This window comes from Mauremys reevesii, linkage group 7 (genome assembly GCF_016161935.1).
Source record: "Mauremys reevesii isolate NIE-2019 linkage group 7, ASM1616193v1, whole genome shotgun sequence".
NCBI classification, from domain to species: Eukaryota; Metazoa; Chordata; order Testudines; family Geoemydidae; genus Mauremys; species Mauremys reevesii.
Genome location: NC_052629.1, coordinates 2,943,667 through 2,967,916, shown reverse-complemented (window position 1 = coordinate 2,967,916; position 24,250 = coordinate 2,943,667). Strand labels below are relative to the sequence as shown.

The following is a 24,250-nucleotide window of genomic DNA, read 5'->3' as shown; positions in this document are numbered from 1 at the left end:
GAGGATGATGAGCTTGAAGCTCATGCTTTTGGATTGAAGAAGCCAGCCAAAGGGTTTGGGGAAAAGAGATGACTAGTAGCAGCATTTTTGTCTCTATTTTGGGGAGAACTGGGAGTGGGGAGACTAAAATCAAAATAAAAAAAGGCCGGAGACAATCATGGTGTGACAGGACTTTTAGTATTGTGACAAGCGAGGCTGTATTTTTCCTTGCTGAGGGGTTTTGCTGTAAGAAGTTAGTGCTGTTCTACATTAGAAAAATAGATCAACCTAGTTACATCGCTCAGGGGTGTGAAAAATCCACACCTCTGAGCAATGGCCTTAAGCCGACCTAAGTCCCCATTTTGACCGCACTAGGTGAATGGAAACTACCGCCTCTCGTGGAGAACCCCTCCTATTGCTGTAGTAAGTGCCTACATGAAGCACTGCTGTAGTGTTTTAAGTATAGACATATCCTTAGAAAGTAGTGCTTCAGCAAAGGATACAGAATCTACTGTGAAACTAGCCAACCTTACAGTCCATTTATCAGAGCACTTGCAGTTCCCATGCAGATGAAGCCATAATAAATATTGAGCGAAGAAAGTTAACCTGTGTCTAGAGAATTTTAATAAATAAAAAGTTCAAAAAAAAAAACCCTCTCTCTAGACCTGTTGGCTCTTGCTAACTCTTGTTAGTACTAGAAATATGTTTTTGACACCTCTTTGGGATGTTAGCTTATGTGTAGAATCTTTAATGTCTGACTGTGATATTTTTCCCCCCCGTGTGAGGAAAATCAAGAAAGCAGCTGGTTCAAGACTAGATAAGCACTAGTAAAAGCTTTGATTCATATAAAAAAAGCCCCAAAACAAACAGAATGAAAGTGACTGATCCTAAAATTTGGTGTTTTCAGATGCTGAAATTCAGTGTTAAAAATGCATTTTTGTGTTCATCAAATGAAGGAATACAGTAAAGCAAACCAGTGAGGAACAGAGCCAAATCATTTGATTTCCCCCTTCCCTTTTGAAGTGCTTCTGTTTCTTGATAAATCTGCCCCCATGAATTGTGCGTGGCAATATTTTCCAATCTTAAAGACAGATTAACTAAAGCTGAAATCGATGGTGGGACATATTAACAGAAATTTGAAAGATCAGAGAAATCGTTAAGGTTGTCCTAGGGAGTGGGGACAAAGCTGGTTTGTTAGGGGAGGGAAGGGGAGGCCAGTGCACAGAATAAGACACTGGAGTGAGACTGACCAAAGCAGAGGATGACTGCATAGTACAAAAATACCCTCAAGGCCAGTCCTTGATAAGTTCGCTTGTCTGGTCTTCAGAAGTTTACCCTATGTTATTGCTAGCATGAATTGAATCGGTGTGTGTGTGTGTGTGTGTGTATACACATGCGCACACACATGCACGCACTTTGGAAAAATGGGTTTGGGGCTCCTAAAAAGATGTAGATTGTCTTGATGTACCATAGAAAACTTGAAATACAAAATGCAAACTGTAAATACCACACTTACACCTGCCAAGGTACTAATTGATTTTATCATTCCGGAAAAAGATTTTAAAGCAGACCCTGGCTGAGCAGGGGGTGCCAACATGAACCCTTAAGGTTTCTTTCGCTCTAACCTTCTTATGAAGAATGGGGAAGTAGCGCTGCCTAATGCAGATGTCTGGGAGTTACAAAAATAACCAGATGTCCTGATTAGCAGAAGCAAATGTTCTTTCCTTAATCCACGTAAAATTAGATTCAAAGGCTGTCCGGATGTAATGCTTGTGTAAATAAGGCACCAACAAAAACTGGAATATAAAGGGCCTTCGGCCAACTGGCTTGAAGGCTTGAATATTAAAAACAAATTTACCACTGTTGACTCTCTTAAATTCATACAACAGAAATGTGAAGCTGCTTCCCAGGGAACATGGAAAGAGTGTTCTCATTTGCCATATTTTTACTCTCTGTTTTTGAGAAATTTCTGGTTAAGCGAAGCTAGCTATTTAAATTCCCGTGAATGATGTGTTCCCACTACCTGGATCCCTGTTTATGTTAAAACAAACTTAATATTGTTGAGACTATTTCATTGTTTCATAATATCTTTGATAAATATTTGCACTGGCTTTTGAAGGTCTGTGTGTTGCATCAAATTCTCTGTTCTGCTGGTAGTGTTAAGACATCCCACAACTTTACCTTCATCTTTCTAATAAATTAATAACTGATTTAATTAAAAGAATAACTTGGTCTGAAAATTCTCCTTAATTTCTCAAAGTTTTGATATGTCATGTTGCTGTGGGAAGACATTCATTCTAATCTGCCATTTATTGGGTTGAATACAAAGCCAGGAAAACATATATAGAGTCTACTTCTGTGTATTTGGGGGTAGAATAGTATCAAATTTTTTAGGTAATTTTGCTGAACTCTTTTTGTACTTTTTTTACCTTTAATTTGGTGGGAGGGATAGCTCAGTGGTTTGAGCATTGGCCTGCTAAGTCCAGGGTTGTGAGTTCAGTTCTTGAGGGGGCCATTTAGGGATCTGGGGCAAAAATCTGTCAGGGACGGTACTTGGTCCTGCTGTGAAGGCAGGGAACTAGACTCAATGACCTTTCAAGGTCCCTTCCAGTTCTGTGAGATGGGTATCTCTCCATATTAAAAATTGCTCAAACCTTTGATTGGAAAATTGTTTGTATTATGATAGCATCTAAGGGACCCTTCCCAGTCATGGATCAGGGCCCTGTTGTCCTAGGTGCTGTACAAATACCCAAACTGTCCCTTGTCCGGAACAGTTGACGGTCTCAGGCCTGGTCTACACTATGGCGGGGGTGGGGGTGTCGAACTAAGGTACGCAAGTTCAGCTACGCGAATAGTGTAGCTGAACTCGAGCTACCTTAGTTCGAACTACTCACCCGTCCAGACGCCGCGGGATCGAAGTCCGCGGCTCCCCCGTCGACTCCGCCACCGCCGTTCGCGGTGGTGGAGTTCCGGAGTCGACGGGAGCGCATTCAGAGTTCGATGTATCGCGTCTAGATGAGACGCGATAGTTCGAACTCCGAGAAGTCGAACGCTACCCGCCGACCCGGGTGGGTAGTATAGACGTAGCCTAAGAAATCAAACACCTGACTCTGAGCCAGCTTAACTTGGGTCTTTCTCTCTAACATTAGTGGCTGCAAAAGAGGGGAATGAAAGCATCAATTTGCCCCCCACTTCTCCTTGCAAAACCCCCTTGCAAAAATACCACTTAACTTTAAACTTTCAAGAGCAAGGAAACTTACTTCAGTCATTCCATGCTCAAGTCACCCCCTTGTGCCTACAGACTGCAATTTACAGTGTCTTCAAAGAGGAGCTCGTAGCAAGGAATGTTCAGAGCTGCATATACCAAAGACGGTTGAGGTATAATCCATACCTCTGCATTTTCACTGTTGTAGATCTCCCTGTGTGTTGCAGTTGTCGTTTGTTTTATTTACTGAGCATGTAGAGGGTCCGACTTTCAAACTCGCCCTTTTCATACTTGTTTTCCTCACAGTAACTTAGTTCACTTTAAGGACTTGCTTTACATGGGGTAGTGACTAGTCAAATAAGCGTGAATCTGAGCACGTTGTGTCACTCAGGAACAGCTCTGAATGTGTTAAAACGGTGTTCAGGCTGTGATTTTAAAACTAAAATATTGCTTGCAGTCTGACAATGGCTGTGCCAGGTTTCATCCTAGCACTGTTTGAAATGGCTGAGATGTTTATAAACTGACACACAGCATTTATAAAATCAGGATGCTGACAGTCCCTTAACAATAACAATGCTCTTGGACTCATCTATCACTTACAAAGGTTATTGGAAAGGGAATGTAGGGCCTTTGCTATCACTTATTCCTCTTCCTCCCTCTTTTTAAATCCATATTCTGGCTGGCAGAGGCACAAAATAATTCAGGCCAGTTTTTCCATCTCTTCCATCACTTCACCTATTCCCACAGGCTGATGCAAACTAGGAAAAATCCTATTTGCTGCCATTGTGGGACAACCAAAAATCCAGCTTGAACAAGTGAAACTTCCTGTCTGCCAGGCGAGTGCTGGCCTGAATTTGAACAGAAAACAATATGCACTGACTGGCAAATATAACCTGGGGCTGGGTGGGAAAATGGGTCATCTTCTTCATTTTCCTTGTAAATTACACCAGTCGGCAGACAGAATGCTGATGTATTCACCTTGTTAAAGTGTTCCCTCTTGATTAACCCAAGTGCAGTGTCGGGTGATTGGATAAGAGTACCCATGGCTAAGTATGCACATTCCCCAAAGTGCTTTAGTGGGGCTCAACTACTGTTTGCTGACCTTTCTAAGGCACCAGACACAGGAGGTCAGCGTTCACTGTCGGTCTCTGGTCACTCAATGTACCTATGCGTGAGGCTATGTTTTGGTCATGGATATTTTTAGTAAGAGTCATGGACAGGTCCCAGGCAGTAAACAAAAATTCACGGCCCTTGACCTGTCCATGATTTATACTATACACCCCTGAGTAGAACTCAGGCCGGGGATGTGTGGCCCAGGACGCCCGTGGGTGCTGAGGGTGGCAGCCCGGGCAGGCTCTCTACCCGGCTCCGCGTGTCCCTGCAGCGCCTAAGGCAGGGTAGCCATCCTGAGCCTGAAAAGGAGCCAGAATTTACCAATGTACATTGCCAAAGAGCCACAGTAATATGTCAGCAGCCCCCCATAAATTTCCCCACCCGCCTGCTTCCAGCGCCTCCCACCCACCGGCAGCCCCGCCAATCAGCGCCTTCCCCTCCCTCCTCACACCTCCCGATCAGTTGTTTCATGGCGTGCAGGAGGCTCTTAGGGGGAGGGGGAGGAGCAAGGGCATGGCAGGCTCAAGGGAGGGGGTGGAGTGGGGTCCGGGCCTGTGGCAGAGCCAGGGGTTGAGCAGTGAGCCCCTCCCCCACAGCACACTGGAAAGTTGGCGCCTGTAGCTTCAGCCCCGGAGTCAGTGCCTATACAAGGAGCCGCATATTAACTTCTGAAGAGCCACGTGGCTACGGAGCCACAGGCTGGCCACCCCTGTCCTAAGGGGAAGGAAGGCCAGGGGGGCTCTGTGGGCTGCCCCTGCCAGGAGTTCTGGCTCCACAGCTTCCATTGGCCAGGAACCACAGCCAATGGGAGCTGTGGGGGTGGTGCCTGCAAGCAGGGACAGCGCACAGAGCCCCCTGGCCCCTCCGCCTAGGTCAGGAGCTGCAGGGTCATGCCAGCCGCTTCTGGGGAGCTCCCCCCCACCCACGAGTGTTAGGGCAGCCCCTGAGCCAGCCGCGGCGGCTGCTTCAAAAGTCACAGAAAGTTATGGAATCCGTTACTTCCGTGACACGCAGCTTTACCTATGAGTTCAAAGTGGAGGTTCCTCTGAGGAGCTTGTTCTGGAGGGAGGGAAAATAAAACATCTCACTGCTTAATATTAAAAATGTATAAAGATGGCTTAAAAAAAAATCTGGACAGCTAAATTTGACATCCAGGTTGTTCTTGGACTAGCAACTAATCTCATCTCAGGTTGGACACGGTGCTTCCATTCTTTACTAATGGAACTTAGTTGCGTAAGTCGACGTAAGTTATGTTATTCAGGAGTGTAAAAAACCATCCCACTGAGCGACGTAACTTACATTAACTTAACGTGGTGTATAGCTCCCACCTCTCATTGAGGTGGATTAATTATGTCGACAGAAGAGCGCTCTCCCATCCACTTATCAGGTCTTCACCAGACCCGCTAAATTGATGCTGCTGCACCGATCACAATGGCACCGATTTAGCGCAGTAGTGAAGACAAGCCCTCACTCCCTTGCAATGGATATGCTTATGTCAGTAACAACCCACCCAGCTTTAGCTTTGCATTTCAACAAATATTTGTACACTCACATTGGCTAGAACAAGTGTTAATTGATTGGAAGGGATCTATTTGTCTGAGAGCTCTATTAAAATACAGACTGGCACATAACAATGCATTTATAATATTTTTTGCAAAGCAAGCAAGTGCTTTCTGTATTGGATGCAGATGTTAAAGCAATAGTTTGTTTTAAGGTCCAGTGCTGCACAGATTCTGGCCTTTGGGATAATGACAAGTGTTTTGCCTGCATAAACAATACATTCACGCCCCCGCCCCCGAGGTCCACACACACCTAGTTTCCCTCAAGCACATCATCTCTGTCAGGTTAATCAATAGGCACCGTATGGCAGAGGGTCAGTAATCAGTGTCATCGTGCCTTTAAATCGTGTTGAAAATTTGCTTAAAGCCTGGGCCAATTAACATCGAGATGATGAATGGATGGGTAGATGGGAAGAGCCTGGCGCTCAGGGGCTTGTGAGAAGTAGATGCTCAGCTGTTGAGCAGCAGACACCAGCGAATAAAATCAGCCATTCATGTTAGCTCAGTCCACCCACTCTTAATGATAATGTCAATCTAGCAAAATATATACACATTGGAGTTGTCATGAGTTCATAAATCAAAGGAGTTTGTCAAAGGCATTCAGATTAACGAGGCAGCAGCAATAACAAGTCAAATTTGCATAGAGAATTGCCCGAATCTCAGTAAATTATGATCCTGTTTTTCATTTGATTATTTGCTAATGTCTCAAGAGGGAGAATGATTACATTAGCATGCAAAATCTACTCCAGAAGTAGAAATCTGAGGTATAGCAGACCAGCACACGATGACAATTAATCAGTTTCTGCATACTAGCATAAACGTGCAAGGCCCAGAAATGAACTCCTTTTTTTATTATTATTTCTCCTTGCTACTGATCCAAATGGTTCAGCTTGACAGAGACTTTATATTGCTTTAACAGTGTTCTGAATTGTGCCTCCAGGCAAGACATAGTTATGCAGCTATAACCAACCTATCCATCTGCCAACCAGATTGGAATTCTCCTATCCAAGGCTTCCATTAACCCTCACTGACAGCTCCAAACAGGATTAAGAATTTGAAAGCATAAAAAATAGTTGTGCTCTTTACATAGGCACACAGTTCTCCCCCACCCCCACTTCCCCACATGTGGAAGAAGACTGCATCTGTACTGTTTTATAATTAGCGTTGGGCAACACAGCATCAAAACAACTGCCCAGTTGGCAGGTTTCTGATCTCCACCAGGAGGAGTAAGGCAGTGCTAAAGGTAGCCCTGTGCAGTTGGTAGCCCGAGTGCATTCATCCATCTATTATAGCTGAATCCCAGTATTGCTTTCATGGGTTAGATACAGAAAATACTGCATGTCATCACACGTCAGACGCTTTAGCTTACGGACTCTGTGTACCGTGTAACACAGGGCGTGTTTGAGATCGTGGGGACTTCATGTGGAGAGTCAAATAATGAAACGAGTTTGTGGTGGTAATTGGAATGATAACACGCTGTGGAATTATATCCTGTTAGTTACAGGCTGAAGTCTTAAATCCAAATTGTATTTGGAAAGGGTCCCTGGTAATAGACAGTTACCATTTTAGGGCAGATAAACTATGAAAGGCAAATACCCTTCATGTGGGCCTCGGAGGGGAAGGCTAGAGAGGAGGGCTAACGACTAAAGCAGAGGTTTGGGAATCAGGATTCCCAGTTTCTATTCCCAGCATTGCCACCGACATTGTGTGTGACCTTGTGTAAAACCTGTGGTCTCTGTCTTCTGGATCTGGGCAAATAGAAGTGATAATCTCGGGGGGGAGGGGAAACTTAACCACTTAACGCTTTGTGGGACTTGACTGAAGGATGCAAAAGGCAGGCTAGCCCTACTTTGTAGAAGATGCTCCATGCATTCCAGCACAAGCACTCTCTTGCCCTGTCTGGTTTTGGTAAGGATGGTGGCCAAGAAAGGCACTGCCACTTAGAGGAAATGGGATTTCAGGATTTGCCCCAATTCAAGAAGTTGTTTGGGATTTCAGCCGTGACCTGCCTTTCGGTCTCCTGATTATGTCCCCACCCTTTGCCCTAGCAGATTCCATCTTGTCTTTGCTACACATCAGTTGCAGTTCCTGCAAACCTTTGACGTTTCTGATGCATGCACCATCTTAATGTATGAGCATCAAATGCCACATTCAAGGGCTATGATTGCAAAACACCTTTTTGATAGCCTTTTGTCATCCTCCCTCGTGGCTGGAAGCATCACTTGTCATGCTGAAGCAAACTTAAAATTCTGGTCCTCAAACGGGAGCAGACTTCCCTTGCATTGTTCAGCAATGAGACACACGTACAGATGTACTTTTCTGGTCACTGTATCAGAGGGGTAGCCGTGTTAGTCTGGACGAAGTGGGTATTCACGCACAAAAGCTTATGTCTGTTACTCTATAAGGTGCCATAGGACTGTCTGTCACTTTTTTCTAGTCACTGTTATAATAGTCTAACTTTACCACTGGTAAGCTGAATGGTGACTAATACTGGGCATTGTTCTGTCAAGTGGAATTCACTTGAATGCAAGTATGGCTATTTCTGAACTATTTGGAGGCTTGTAGTACACCTGGAATGGTGCTTTTTCCTATTCCTGAGAAATAAGCGGGAGTAGGAAACATCTGTGCTTTGTTTCTTAAGTGTAATGTTTTCCAGTCATTCTGTCTTCACCAAGCGTAACTTACTTGCTGACAAAAGTGCATGAGCAGCGCTCCTCTTTAATAGTCTGCTATTGGAGCTGCTGTGTGGGTACTGTAGAATGGTGAGACGCCAAGCTGTGAACCACCATATGCACTTGGCAGTCTTTGTCTGGTCTTTGTTCAGCCAACCTCGTAGCCTTGCCACCTATAAAGATAACGAATGCAAAAAGGTCTTCTGCTCGCTTTTAAAATTAGATCTTTAGTTTAAAGAAAAAGAAACTGGAAAACTTGTGACATGTTGTGATAACAAGAAATTCCAGACCAAAGGCTGTTTTTTCACCCCAGCATTGAATTTTCTGGCTTTTGACATTGTTTTAACCTCAATGACATTGAAAGGCAGTTTGAGAGGCAAGGGGAAGATGAGCTTTCACTTTTAATAACCATTTTCTAAAACACAAAACTTGAGGAAAAATAGGATTTTTGAAGCTATTGTGGGAAGGGGGATTGAATATTCAAAATGCATCTTTAAAATAGATAAGAAAAGCAGTTCCTGGAATTACTTCAAAATCCTGTATCTCTAGCAATTAATCTGTTTTCAGAAGTACCAAATTGAAATCCCTACTTGCGTTATTAAACTGTGCAGAAGAGTACAGAGCAGTTTGTGCAAAGATGCATCTTAATTTCCCTTTCACACTTGTACAGTTTTAACCTGGGCATTCACAGCCCTCTCTAAACCAGACTTAACAAATAACTTTCTCCTAGTTGAGGCCCTGTGTGAAAACTTCTCAAAGATCTGGGTTGTTTTAGTGAGTTATCAGGCCTGTTTAGGATTGATTTACATTATAAAATCCTGACTACAGCTGCTCAGACCTCATTGTGCCTCCTGAGTTCTGTCTTGTAAAGCTCATTAGTTTGTCTGCAGATCCTGATTTACTTAGAATCCTCAGAACCAGTTTACCTTGAGGTTTTTTTTCCCTCTCTTCCATCTCTCAGCAAACTTTGCTCATGTCCTTGCCATCTTCCCGCTCTCTTCTTCTCCTTCAGTGAAACTAGAAGCTGTAACCTACCTAGACCCTCGCTGATCACACAGCACCTGCTGCAGGCACCCAAACACGCTGCTCCACTGACGGCTTCCTGCAATCTGCTTCCTCTCTACAATCCCCAGTCGACCACACTGCTTGCGGTGTACCAGCTCTTCCCTGACTGACAGATGCTCCAGCCAGTGACTGAAATTTGGAGTTGGGAGCTAGCTCTAAGGGGGATCTGGATATGTTAGGAGCACTGATGGGTGAGGAGGATTCTGGGAGGTGATGATCATAAAGGGGATGCAACTTCCACATTAAAATCCTATCCTGATCATAAGAACATAAGAAAGGCCGTACCGGGTCAGACCAAAGGTCCATCTAGCCCAGTATCTGTCTACTGACAGTGGCCAATGCCAGGTGCCCCAGAGGGAGTGAACCTAACAGGCAATGATCAAGTGATCTCTCTCCTGCCATCCATCTCCATCCTCTGCCGAACAGAGGCTAGGGACACCATTCTTACCCATCCTGGCTAATAGCCATTTATGGACTTAGTCACCATGAATTTATCTAGTCCCCTTTTAAACATTGTTATAGTCCTAGCCTTCACAACCTCCTCAGGTAAGGAGTTCCACAAGTTGACTGTGCGCTGCGTGAAGAAGAACTTCCTTTTATTTGTTTTAAACCTGCTGCCTATTAATTTCATTTGGTGACCCCTAGTTCTTGTATTATGGGAATAAGTAAATAACTTTTCCTTATCCACTTTCTCAACATCACTCATGATTTTATATACCTCTAACATGTCCCCCCTTAGTCTTCTCTTTTCCAAGCTGAAGAGTCCTAGCCTCTTTAATCTTTCCTCGTATGGGACCCTCTCTAAACCCCTAATCATTTTAGTTGCCCTTTTTTGAACCTTTTCTAGTGCTAGAATATCTTTTTTGAGGTGAGGAGACTACATCTGTACACAGTATTCGAGATGTGGGTGTACCATGGATTTATATAAGGGCAATAATATATTCTCAGTCTTATTCTCTATCCTCTTTTTAATGATTCCTAACATCCTGTTTGCTTTTTCGACTGCCTCTGCACACTGCGTGGACATCTTCAGAGAACTATCCACGATGACGCCAAGATCTTTTTCCTGACTCGTTGTAGCTAAATTAGCCCCCATCATGTTGTATGTATAGTTGGGGTTATTTTTTCCAATGTGCATTACTTTACATTTATCCACATTAAATTTCATTTGCCATTTTGTTGCCCAATCACTTAGTTTTGTGAGATCTTTTTGAAGTTCTTCACAATCTGCTTTGGTCTTAACTATCTTGAGTAGTTTAGTATCATCTGCAAACTTTGCCACCTCAGTGTTTACCCCTTTCTCTAGATCATTTATGAATAAATTGAATAGGATTGGTCCGAGGACTGACCCTTGGGGAACACCACTAGTTACCCCTCTCCATTCTGAGAATTTACCATTAAATCCTACCCTTTGTTCCCTGTCCTTTAACCAGTTCTCAATCCATGAAAGGACCTTCCCTTTTATCCCATGACAGCTTAATTTACGTAAGAGCCTTTGGTGAGGGACCTTGTCAAAGGCTTTCTGGAAATCTAAGTACACTATGTCCACCAGATCCCCCTTGTCCACATGTTTGTTGACCCCTTCAAAGAACTCTAATAGATTAGTAAGACACGATTTCCCTTTACAGAAACCATGTTGACTATTGCTCAAGAGTTTGTTTTTCTATGTGTCTGACAATTTTATTCTTTACTATTGTTTCAACTAATTTGCCCGGTACCGACGTTAGACTTACCGGTCTGTAATTGCCGGGATCACCCCAAGAGCCCTTTTTAAATATTGGCGTTACATTAGCTAACTTCCAGTCATTGGGTACCGAAGCCGATTTAAAGGACAGGTTACAAACCTTAGTTAATCGTTCCGCAACTTCACATTTGAGTTCTTTCAGAACTCTTGGGTGAATGCCATCTGGTCCTGGGGACTTGTTAATGTTGAGTTTATCAATTAATTCCAAAACCTCCTCTAGTGACACTTCAATCTGTGACAGTTCCTCAGATTTGTCACCTACAAAAGCCAGCTCAGGTGTGGGAATCTCCATAACATCCTCAGCCGTGAAGACTGAAGCAAAGAATCGATTTACTTTCTCCGCAATGACTTTATTGTTTTTAAGTGCTCCTTTTGTATTTTGATCATCAAGGGGCCCCACTGGTTGTTTAGCAGGCTTCCTGCTTCTGATGTACTTAAAAACCATTTTATTACCTTTGGAGTTTTTGGCTAGCCGTTCTTCAAACTCCTCTTTGGCTTTTCTTATTACAGTCTTGCACTTAAGTTGGCAGTGTTTGTGCTCCTTTCTATTTGCCTCACTAGGATTTGACTTCTACTTTTTAAAGGAAGTCTTTTTATCTCTCACTGCTTCTTTTACATGGTTGTTAAGCCACGGTGGCTCTTTTTTAGTTCTTTTACTGTTTTTCTTAATTTGGGGTATACATTGAAGTTGGGCCTCTATTATGGTGTCTTTAAAAAGGGCCCATGCAACTTGCAGGGATCCCATCTGCTATAGCCAGAAACTCTTCCTGTTACTGGCCTCGTACTCCCTAGTACCTTTCCCTTATGCCTTTATAAACTGACTAGTCTCCCGGGTATTGAATGCAGGGGTTTGTGACCTAAAGGCTATTACTACTGTGGCGTTCAACACTGACTTTAGATGTGTGTACAGAATTCCTCCAAACCTTTTTAAACAACACAGTCTAGCCTTAGCCTATCAACATGGTTGTTGAAATTGTGATAGCAACCGCCATGTTTTAGTATTGCTTCCCTGGCCAATGTGGACAGGATGGTTTGTTTTTTTTTCAGTTAATTGTTTGCTGAATGTGTCCCAAAGAGAGCCTCTGTCCTTAGATAAGCAATAGCACTGTTCCCAGACAAGGAATCCGTAGCTTAAACCATAGCATGAAGAGGACAGAAGTCTCCAGCCTAGTTTTCTGAGCCCATCATCAGCTGAGGAGCATTTCTGGAGCAGTCTCTTATGGCTCGTCCTTCCTCCTCAACACCCTATATTCCCAAATAGGTGGTGGCATTAGTAGTCAGGATCCTAGTCAGCTTTTCTGGAGCGAGAGGGAGAGAGCTCACACCAAAAAAAAAAAGAGACTCAGAGGCATAGCAGGAATGGTGCTGTCACTGATATCACGGAATCTGATGACCTGGTTCACCACAATTTAGAGGTGGGCCAGACAAATCTGAATGTTGGTAGCCCACTAAACTCCTGTGCAATCAGTCAGTATTCCTGCTAATATGAAGATACTGGAGTATAGGGGGACAGTTGAATTTTATTAGTTACGTTTACTCTTTAAAAAATGGAATCTTTTGAAAACGAGTCACTGTAAGGAGTTCAGAGACATAAGCGGTGGTATATTAGATCAGGCCATCAAGTCACCTGCTCGGCATCCGACCTCCAACAGTGGTCAGTGCTGGCAGTTTTAGAGGAAAGTCCTAGACAAACACAAACTTCTCCACAATACCTATCGAATGGTGCATTATTTATCAAGAATGAGAAAAATTCGGTCTTAGTCCTAGCAAGCCGGTTGGCTTACACCTGAGGCTAGCTTCTCATGTATGTATACAATCTAGCTTGTGTAGCTTGCAAATATTCAGTTTCCTTCCCTCCCACAGAATAATATTGGGAATAAGAACTGAATTAAAGCTTGCTTTCTTTCGCAGAATTCCTCAGAGCGAGAAGACTGTAATAATGACGAGCCCCCTAGGAAGATCATTCCAGAGAAGAATTCACTTAGACAGGTATGCAACTGGTCTCTTAAAAATACAATAAAACTTCCTAACAGCTTGAATCTTAAAACACTTTGGGAAACTGGAGTCTGAGCTTAGGTTCCTGACTTTTTTTCTGGAGCACTTGTCAAGCTCGAGCCAGAAAGTCCTTTCTCATTCTCCTTAGTGGGAGAAGGCAAGTAGCATTGTACGTGGGAAAACCAGATGCGTTGGGCTTTTGTGAATATGAACAGGGAGATCCATTTCTGAGCAAGTATAGACCCATCATCTGGGACTTTGTATCTGAGTTTTGTTTACTTGCTAATCACTGGGAACTCTCCGGCCTTGGTCTGTAGTACTCCCTCTGTCTCATGTATGCCTTTCTACAATACCTTGCATCCAAGAATCTCAAGGTGCTTTACAAAGAACTACCATACCTAGAAGGTAGGCTTTCTTAGAGCCATTGTCCAGACTGATAACCTGAAAGTAGAGCTGCTTTAATTTCCCTCACAAAGTTTAAGATGAGTCCTTATAGATCTGCTCTGCCCCCGCAGCCCGCAAAAGTTTTAACATCTCTTCTGATCCCTTCTCTATTAAAACAGATTCCTTACCATCTTAATTTAAATTAAGCTCTATACAGCAGGGAGCATATCTTCCTGTATGTATTGTACATCACTGAGCACCCTGGTGTTCAACAAATAAATGTGTCAATATCCTTTAAAGAGAGCGAATTTTTCCTCTCGCCACCCCACCCCAAAAAGTTTACTTGCCTAGCACCATCAAAAGACCCATTTCAGCGGTTTCCCCCATCCTGGCTGAGAAAGGAGGACATAGATTTGTAAACTGGCTATGTGCCCCTGTGGTCAATTTTATATGATGTGTTAGGTACTTCAATACAACAGTAGTAGGTACAGTGTAGATACCTGGGCATCAATCCCTTTAATAATATTGTCAAAGGAAAAATAAGATTTTATTGAAAAAGTACTTATTTCCCCCCCCCCCCCAGTTCAGGGGAAAGGGTTGCTTGTTTTATAGCTCAAGATACAGCCATGCAAAGGGTCAATGATATAATCTGTGATATACATGATGCACAGTCCTGCTTTGAGAAGCCTATGATCTAAGAGACGGAGATAATACAGGGTATAGTGGGATCCCTAGAAGGGATGTCAGATTACAATGTTGCATGCCCTCTCCCCCTGCTTTCCTATCTTTCTCGTTCCCTAACCTACTGCCCTTACATAATGTTAGACTACATATTTTCTATGAGGGAGGGCCCACAGATCCTAGCAATTGATCTTCAGCCATCTTGCAGCTTTGGGGTCAGAGCCAGAACTGTGTGTGGTAGGCAGAGTTGTGGGGGCCCCACCAAAGAGCCTCCTGGTTTAGTTCTGCTTCTTCATCTGAGGATGGGCTTTACTAGGCCTTCCTGCTTCTTCCGCAAGATGCACAACCATGCTGAGCAAGCCCAGAAAGAAGAGAGAGGAAAAGATTCGCTCATCTGGAAAACGTCCTATCATTAAATATGTTAATAGGGACCTCTGCATCTTCTGTATCCTGCTGACTCATCAGAAAAGGGGAAGAAGACTGCAACCAAGCAATAAAGATTCCAAAGCTTCCTACAAAGCATGTCACTCTCCTTGTGGTTCCTTGTCTTCTTCATACAACCGACGAGTCAGTGCAAACAGCAGCAGAACATGGAACAACAGCATGGTGGGGTGGGAGGAATGCAATGATGATTTCTCTGCCTTGGCGTATGCCAAGAAATTGGCATGATTCCAACTCACACCAATCCAGCGTGAAAGCAAGATTAGCTGTAAGCTTCTCCAGTTAGCACAGAACTGTCTTCCCTTCTTATAAGACAAATGGGTCCTTGACTTTGTTGAGGGAGAATAGTTGTTAGAACTGATCAGGTATTTCAAACGCACATTGATGGTTCTCCTAACCTCCAGCAACACCAACATAAGAGCAGCCATCAAGTACCTCCTGTAGATAAGGTCAGTAGAATGAGTCCCTCCATCAGAGAGAGGACTGGCTCTGACTCCATTGTTCTAGTTCCCAAAAGGCTCAAGAAGGGATAAGGCTATTCAGAATCTAAAATTCCTGAAAAAATGCATCAGCAAACCAAAATTGCAAGTGGAGACATTGAAATCTACCTAGAAGGTTGTCTCCAAAGGGGGCTTCTTATCTTCTCTATCTCAAGGCAGTGTGTCCACATATACTAATATGATTATCCCATTGCAGAGCCCTTCACTTCACTTTTGGAAGCCAGCATTTCCAAATTTCTTCCTTACTTCTTGGCCTGGTGGCAGCTTTTGCACCTGTTAGAAAAGTGTTGTAGCGCCTTAGATGTGTGTAGGACTCTGTCATCCTGCTAGTTGTGGAACTGAAATGCACTAATTTTTCTTCCCTGTTAGAGGAGGGCAAGAAACTATCAGAGGTTTCCAAATCTAGATGCAGCATGTCAGAGGCATGCATAGCCATATGTTTTATTCTGTCCTCCAGTATTGGGGCACACTGAATAAGGGCAATGATGGTTTGGTTTGTGGGTGGAAACATCTTATGCCTTGCACGAGGAGAGAAGCAGGGTGGCCAGTTGGTCTTTCATCCTCCTTCATCTTCGCAAACACTACAGATTGGGTCTGTAAATTAGCTAAAGCAACATTTAGCAAAAAGTGTGGCATACAGTAGTAGTACCCCAGTGAAAAGAAATTAACTCTGTCATTATTGTTTGTATATAGTATTATTTTTTCTTTCCCTCCATGGAGACACTGCTGATAAAATTCCATTGTTGGGATCTGTGGACCTCCTACGTAGAAGACTAGGAAAAATTGTCCAAGCTTGAGAATTTCATGTCTTCTGATAGGAATGTCCACAAATCCAACCCCCTCATGATGACTTAGTTTTAGATCAGGGGTAGGCAACGTATGGCATGCATGCTGATTTTCAGTGGCACTCACACTGCCCGGGCCCTGGCCACCAGTCCAGAGGGAGCTCTGCATTTTAATTTAATTGAAGCTTCTTAAACATTTTAAAAACCTTATTTACTTTACATACAACAATAGTTTAGTTATATATTATAGACTTATAGAAATAGAACGTCTAAAAACTTTAAAATGTATTACTGGCACGCAAAACCTTAAATTAGAATGAATAAATGAAGACTCGGCACACCACTTCTGAAAGGTTGCCGACCCCTGTTTTAAATCATGGCTCAGATTCATTGGTCAGTTTCAGTGGTGGTGTAATCTTTACGTGCCCTGCAGTAGATAAGTTTAAGTGAGTTGCTCCCTTGCTTTACAATTGACTGCTCTGATTTTTTGTTATACTGAAGCACAGCCTTTGCTTTGAAAGTTATCTCAAGATGTCAGGCTCTTTTGGGGCTGGGGGCCTGTGATGGTCAGATTCATAGACTCCAAGGCCAAGAGAGACCCTTGTGATCACCTCATCTGACACAGGCCAGAGAACTTCCCCAAAGTAATTCCTAGAGCAGGTCTTTTAGAAAAACATTAAATCTTGATTTTAAAATGGTCAGTGATAGAGAATTTACCATGACCCTTGGTAAATTGTTCCAATGGCTAACTACTCTCAGGGTATGTCTACACTACCTGCCAGATTGGCGGGCAGCGATCGATCCAGCAGGGATCGATTTATCACATCTAGTCTAGATGTGATAAATCAACCCCCGAGCGCTCTCCCATCGACTCCTGTACTCCAGCGCCTCAAGAGGCACAGGCAGATTCGACGGGCGAGCGGTAGCAGTCAACTCACCACGGTAAGTCGATCTAAGTACATCGACTTCGGCTACATTATTCACATAGCTGAAGTTGCGTAACTTAGATCGATTTCCCTCTCCCCCCAGTGTAGACCAGGGCTCACAGTTAAAAATTGACGCCTTATTTCCAGTCTGAATTTGTCTAGCTTCAACTTCCAGCCACTGGAACAGGTTAGACCTTTCTCTGCTAGATTGAAGAGCCCATTAGTAAATATTCCCCATCTAGGTACTGTACTTATAGACTGTGATCAAGTCACCTCTTAACTTTCCCTTTGTTAAAATAAATAGATTAAGCTCTGTGAGTGTCTCAGGATAAGGCAGGTTTTCCAATCCTTTAATCATTCTTGTGGCTCTTCTCTGAACCCGCTCCAATTTATCAACATCCTTCTTGAACTGTGGGCACCAGAACTGGACACACTAATCCAGCATTGGTCTGACCAGTGCCAAATATAGAAGTAAAAATAACCTCTCTATTCCTACTCAAGATTCCCTTGTTTATGCATCCCTGGATCGCGTTAGCCCTTTTGGCCACAGCATGGCACTGGGAGCTCATGTTCTCTAACTATCCACCATGACACCCAAATCTTTTTCAGTCATTGTTTCCCAGAATAGTCCCCTGCCCTGTACACATGGCCTATATTCCTCATTCCTAGATGTATATATTTACATTTAACCATATTAAAACAAATATTGTTTGTGCCCAGTTTACCAAGTGATTCAGATCTCTTGGAATCTGTGACCTATCCTCTTCATTATTTACCACTCCCTGAAATTTTTTGTCATGTACAAACTTTATCAAGGATGATTTTATGTTTTCTTCCAGGTCAGTCAGAAAAATGTTAAAGATTTTGTTCTGCTTCCAGAGCTGTACACAGGCTGAAGACCATTTGATTCAGCCCTGTGGACTTCCCTACTAGAAGAAATGACATTTTCCAGTTGACTGAAATGGACTTTGTGAGAAGTTAGGGAGTTGAATGAGTGTAGTTTGGACACCTAATGTACTGGGGCTGAGAGGGCTTTCCATCCATGGTGAGCAGCATGGAAGAAGGTATGGAGATTAGAACAGGGGAGAAAACAAAGTGGGGATCAAAGCTATTATTGTTGGCAAGAACATTACAAAAAAATGAGAGCTGTGCAGCGCTCTGAAGCAAGGATGTGAAGGTTCTATTTTTGACAGCTGTTTGATATGATCAAATAAAATGTTGAGATGTAAAGTGAACATCATGGTAGAAAAACATCCCTCAGAAAAACAATGACAAGTGGCAAAAGTTTTTGGCAACTTTATTTACGCTAACAAACGAATTTTCACACTGCAAAGTTATAAATTAATTTTAATAGGCTGATCCAGATGGTCCATTTGGAAAATGGATAGCTTGATCTGTTGAAAATTAAACTAAATTTATCTCTCTCATACTTCAAACTGAAGCAAGCGTGAGAAGAGTGCCCATTAAGTCCAGCACATACAGATGGACCGGCAGGTCACACATGGGACTAATCTGATTCATTTTAAAAATAAATGCATGAGTTATTGAATCAGGTTCCTGTTTCAAGCCGTGTGCGTTTGTATGTGTGTGTGCATGCAGCCTTTTCAAAAAGACTCACAAATGCTTCAGTGCCTTTTTAACCTGTGTGTTTCCATTTTAATTCAACCTCCTTGCCAAAAAACATAATTAGTTTTCGGTGCCTATCATTTAGTGTTAGACCCAAATGCTAGATTGATTAGGTCAGGCATTTGTTATTTTAAGGGCTACATCTCCATTCTTCATTTATGAAGAACATGAGCTCAATAGTCTTGGGGAGAGAACTGGCCTTTAGAAACTGTGAAGCTCTCTGGGGGCCCCTCAAGCCTTTTAGCTTCTGGGTGTTTTAAACAGAGCCATGAATGCAGATTTGTAAATTTATTGCAGTGCCATCTGTTTTTTTGCAGGAACCGTATTATTGTTGGCTTGTATCTGTCTATTGTGGTGGTCACTCCCCGGGAGCTTGCCCTCAGAGTCCTAAGGAAAGTGATGAATAGTGGGGGTCAGCATGAGTAGGTCACAGGGCAGCTGTCCAGGGCTGCCCTGAACTTGATTACCCCACTGTTCTTTAAAACAGACAGGCACAATGCAGGTTGTTTAAAACCCTCCCGTCCCTCTCTTGAATGGAGTAATAATGAAGTGCCTTTTGCTGCCATGATTCCTTGTGTGGGCGGGCTGTGTGCAGGAAAGCTGTGTCAAAGGTGCCTTGTGGGGAAGTGCTGATGGCAGCAGGATTGCTGGCATGTATGTCGTGCTGCAAACCAGACTCCGGACTCCATCGTCTTCAGGATGGAAGTCAAGAAAGCCTTGCCTGCCAGCCTACTCCCCAAGCCCCTCCGCAGGTTCAAAAGCTTTCCCCTGCGGTGCAGTTCAGTCTCACGGATTTGAGATGATTTTTTTTGTAAACGGGGCAGCACCCCCTAACGCATACCCTAGGCGCTATTCAGGAGGTAAAGCAGGAATGGTCCCCGGCCTGAAGTCTAAGTGTAGACAAAGCACAACAAGGGAAGATAAACAAAAGAAGAGCAAGGGAATGGGAAGACAGGGGACAGCTGCAATCGGACACCTTTGTTTTTAGACTGTGGGTTTCCTTTTTGGGATGTCTCGCCAAATGAATCTCTGACGTGCAGTGCTTAGTCCCTTGTCTCAGCTACGTACTGACTGTTATAAAGGGAAGCATACGGGTGCTGCTGGTGATGCAGCTTCCTGTCTTAATCTAGACAAGCTATTTTGTAGTTCACATTTTCCTTCTTCTAGAGCATGGACGGGCCAGGGGGAGGAGTGATGTTAATTTTATAGAATCATATTGAATTCATCTCTCACTATTACGAATGTTAGGAAAAAGTCACTGGGTGAAAAGCTTTGTCAAAGTAATGGAAATACTTCGTAGTCTATAAAAACTGCTTTCTTTCATCCTGTAACTGTTGCAAAACTCAAATGACTGCTTGCCTTTAATTCGCATTAAGCATTATAAAATGTTAGTGCAGATCATGTTTGTGCTGAAGTCCAAGTGAAAATGAAAAGGTTGCCTTGTGGCATCAGAGCCACTTGGTTCTCCCAACATTAGTGCTAATAGGCGCTGTCAGCCTTGCTGCATTTCTGCATTCCTCTGTAATTGAGTAAATTGCAAGTGTTGTCTACTCCCCCTGCCCTTTGTGTTTGTGTCCACTCACCATCCGAAGAACGTGGGCAGTGATAAATAAAGCACTGAACAGGGCTCGCGCAGCTCTTTGAAAGCAGCATGTTGCCAGCCCCCTAGTTATATTTCTTTAAGTGTTTACGTTTTTCTGTATTCTCTCTCTTGTGTGGCTGGAACCCTGGGGATCCAAAGCCATGAGAGAGGCCAAGAAGCTAACAAAGTAGCTGTCCCCTTGTTAGCTTGTTCCTTTCTTCTTTAAAAACAAGATGAAAACCATCTGGCTCAGGGCATTACATTTTCCTCCCCCGTGCACCTCTATAGATGAAGAGTTTCACCTGCAGCGAGGGTTTACATTGATTAGGGAGGGAACAGTAATTCAAGCCTCCATCCACTTCACTGATACTTTGCAGTCTTTAAAGGTGCTGACCCATTGAGTTAAACTGTCATGGGAGGATAAAAAAGGAGCTTCATCCCAGGAGGTAACAGCTGCCAGGTTTTCAACACCTTGCGCGCTGCTGGAGAAATGTCACAAATTGTCAATGGAAAGAAAAATCACTTGGCTGCCATCTTCTCTTAATGATGAGCCTGATAAAATGAAGGATTTAAACCTTTTAAGATCAGCAAGTAGTTGTCAGAATAATAAATACACAAATCCAGAGGGATTTTGAACAGTGGCATGGAAAAGCCCTACCCAGAGAGGCAGCAAACAAGCTATCCGAGTTAGAATAACCTGCTGTGGTTGGGATGGGCATATGGTTATCTTTGCACAGTTGGACAAGAGGGAATGAAAGTAGCAGCCGCACAGAAGTCCAACATTAGTTTGTCTTCTATAATTTTAAATCCTGATTCATAAGCCAGAGAACTGAGAGAAGATGTACTGTATTTCTGCTCTTTTGAGGACAGTTTGTTTTCAAACAGCTACCAGATGGCTAAATACCACGATATTTCTTTTTTTCTTTTTCACAAGACATCCCGTTTTCCTTGCTCTTTGTTTTTGTTTTTGTTTAAATGCTTTTACTCTGTTGAATAGCCCTGTGGTGCTTGGACATTGTGACATACCCTTTTTTCCTACTTTGATCGATGAGGAAAACAGTATAAGATTTAATGAAGATTCTGAGAACAGGCAGGGTGGGGTTTATTTATTTATTTGCTGTTTGTTATGGTTATTTTAATTGTAGTGAGTAATTAGAAGGTACATGCAGCCACAGGAGCTTTGTTATGGTAATTGCTCAAGAAAACCCATTCCCTGTCTACCATGTGTTGAGACACTTCTTCCCTCTAGCGGCAATATTAAGGACTCTGGCTTTGCACTAGGCAAGGTGTAATTGCAATATGACAAACTACGCTTTAGGGACAGTCTTGCAAATGTTCTAGTTTTTTGTTTGGCTATTCTATATTTTGTCTTATGACTTCCCACAGAGACCCCCCTCCCCCAGCACAGTGGGCTTTCGATAGCAAAAATGTAGTCTTAAATGTGCCTTAAAAAAAACCAAAACACCTCCACAATGGATTCTGGGTAATGTTTTGCAGCTTGACTTAATTTTAGTCTTCTGTTTCTTTAATTACCTATTTATAAAAATGCATTTAAATTTGTAGACATTATTTAATACTTTCAGGAGGAGCACCTCATTTGAAATAAATAAATAAATTTGCGTTTATTTTAGATAGTCCATGTGAAAGACCTTAAGGATAATTAATGCAGGTCTCCAAAGACCCTGTAAGTGAGATGAAACTGATCTTTCCAAATCTTCTGGAGTGATTTGTTTATATAACTTCCTACTTCTGCTGAATCCTTCAGAGTCTAATAACATTTTTTTTAACTGTTTGGCAATTTGTGCTTAGCTACAAAAGCCCTTGTTTGAAAAGAAGCAGTTTAATAATCTTCGCTCTGAAAATGACTTGGAGGAAGGCTATGGGTTTTGTCTTTTTGTTGTGTTTTTATTAGTGTTAGCTTTCTCTGATAAATCATGTAATTATTAACTATCGAAAAAAATCTTATTGAACTTCTGGGTTGTAGTGTCTATTAAAAAGTGGAGTTTCATTCAGAGACTGGGGATTCTCTGGATAAATGGCCAAAGAAACGACTTTTCTACTGGTTGAGATCCTTATGAACACAATTCCACTTTGTGTTCAGTACTTCAGTCTGGCAGTCCTTGCTCATCCAAACCTCCATTGACATCTGCACTCCTTTACACTGGGGTCATGCTCTCTTTTTAAAAAGGCAGAAGTCTCAGACCCAGTCACATAAGCATTAGAAAAATCTAATCTAAGATACTCATGGAGTGAGATTAGATATGTTTAGTGAACTATGGTCTAGCATCTGGGTGGCATTTTAAGCCCTTGGCTAAGAATGAATGCGGCTTTGTGGTTCCCCTTTTCTGCGCCACATTCCTGCTCCTGACATGATTTGATGCTGCCATATATTTGTAGACTTTTTTTTTCATTAGAGCTTGTTTTGCTATAGGGCTGCTTAACGTTCTTCTCGAACGGCTTTTGCAAGGCTAAAGGAATGCAGCTTGGTAACAAGTTTGTGTCATTTTAAATATATACCTCCTAGTAAATAAGGAGGAGTCTGGCAATCAATCCCTTTTAGTGTGTTATATGTTTCACCTGACAACTAAACCCTCTATTGATTAGCCATTACTTTGTTAGATAATCCCATGTCAGTGAAGCCACTGTAAAAATTAAACTCTTTAAAATGTTTTACCCTAGCAGCAGTGTGAAAATTGAAAACTTGTTCAGAATTACAGCCAGCTTTCACAAAGAGTGTAGCTTTCAGCAAACTGGTTTATGTTTGCATGCTTTATATGCAATATAAAAACATATTAAAGCACTCCAACGCAAAGCTATATGCCTCTGGCATAGAACCAGGCTACCGTTTCCAAGTGCTCCCTATGCAAAGAAACCTCTTCTCATGACTCAAAGTGAGGGGAGACCTGAACAGGGTGGGTTCAAACTAGAAAAGGTTTTTACTAGGGTCTAATTTTAAAGGTGAGCTGAAAAGGTTTTTATCTTTCAAGACCTGGGTTCAGGGTTTTGTTTCTCCTGGAACAGTAGCTGATCGCCCAGGCACCTCAAACAGCAAAGAGAGCTGTAATACCAGAGTCCCTCAACTTCAGATGTCATAGAATCATTGAAGATTAGGGTTGGAAGAGACCTCAGGAGGTCATCTAGTCCAACTCTCTGCTCAAAGCAGGACGAACCCCAACTAAATCATCCCGCAGGCCTTAAAAATATCTAAGGATGGAGATTCCACCACCTCCCTAGGTAACCCATTCCTAGGTCATCATGTGTTTCAGTTGAAACATAGAGCTCTGAACTTGGGCATGGGTAAATAAGTGAAGGAAGAATGAATGTCATACAGTGTCATAAACTGTCAACATAAGTGCATGCATTGCTAGTGATTCAGTGTCTTAAACTTTTTGTATTGATTTAAAAGAATACATAGATCACGCTTAAAGTTTTAGCCTGAGACCTTGTTGAGCATGCTGCCGGGCATGTATATACCTTCTCCAGGGTGCAGTATGTTTATTCATTACACAAGATGAATGCATTTCCACACCCTTAACAGAGAAGTTATATACTCCTTGAAGTTTCATTTTCTTTCTCATCTTTTGTGGAAAGGTGAGGAATTATATGGCTGATTTATAATGTAGCACTTACATAGAGCTTTATGCTGTCAAGGTGCTGTGAAAATGGCCCTGTGAGGTATGTACTACTATCCCCATTTTATAGATGGGGAAGCTGAAATTCAGAGAAATTGGATGACTTGTTGTCCAAGGCCACAGGGAGTCATTGGGACTAGAAACTCTTGAGTGTCCCTGTCCCTTGTGTGTGAATAAAAATAATGGGAGTTGAGCAATGCTTTGGAATAAGTGTCTTTATTTATACACGGCCATGCTCACTAATGGTTCTGTGTGGTTATGATAGAGGTCACCCTTCCTGCTGAGCCAGTTCTAGTTTTTAGATTCTGCTCCATGGACTCAAAATGGAATGTTGCTGATTTTGTATTCAAACAATCGGTTC

At 42.7% G+C, this 24,250-nt stretch overlaps 1 protein-coding gene across 17 annotated transcripts in view; it reads left to right on the top strand.

Annotated features, from left to right (window-relative positions):
- BTRC (beta-transducin repeat containing E3 ubiquitin protein ligase) overlaps nt 1–24,250 on the top strand; it is a 172,349-nt gene that overhangs the window by 63,809 nt on the left and 84,290 nt on the right. For 14 of the 17 annotated variants that reach the window (XR_005601198.1, XM_039546860.1, XM_039546859.1 and 11 more), the window contains one exon: nt 13,249–13,326. The exons of the other annotated variants lie outside the window; for them this stretch is intronic. Coding sequence is in view for 13 of the 14 variants with exons in the window: in XM_039546860.1 (XP_039402794.1) it covers nt 13,249–13,326 (78 nt within the window). In the remaining variant the exon portion in view is untranslated. The remainder of the gene's footprint in view (nt 1–13,248; nt 13,327–24,250) is intronic. 17 annotated transcript variants of the gene reach the window in all.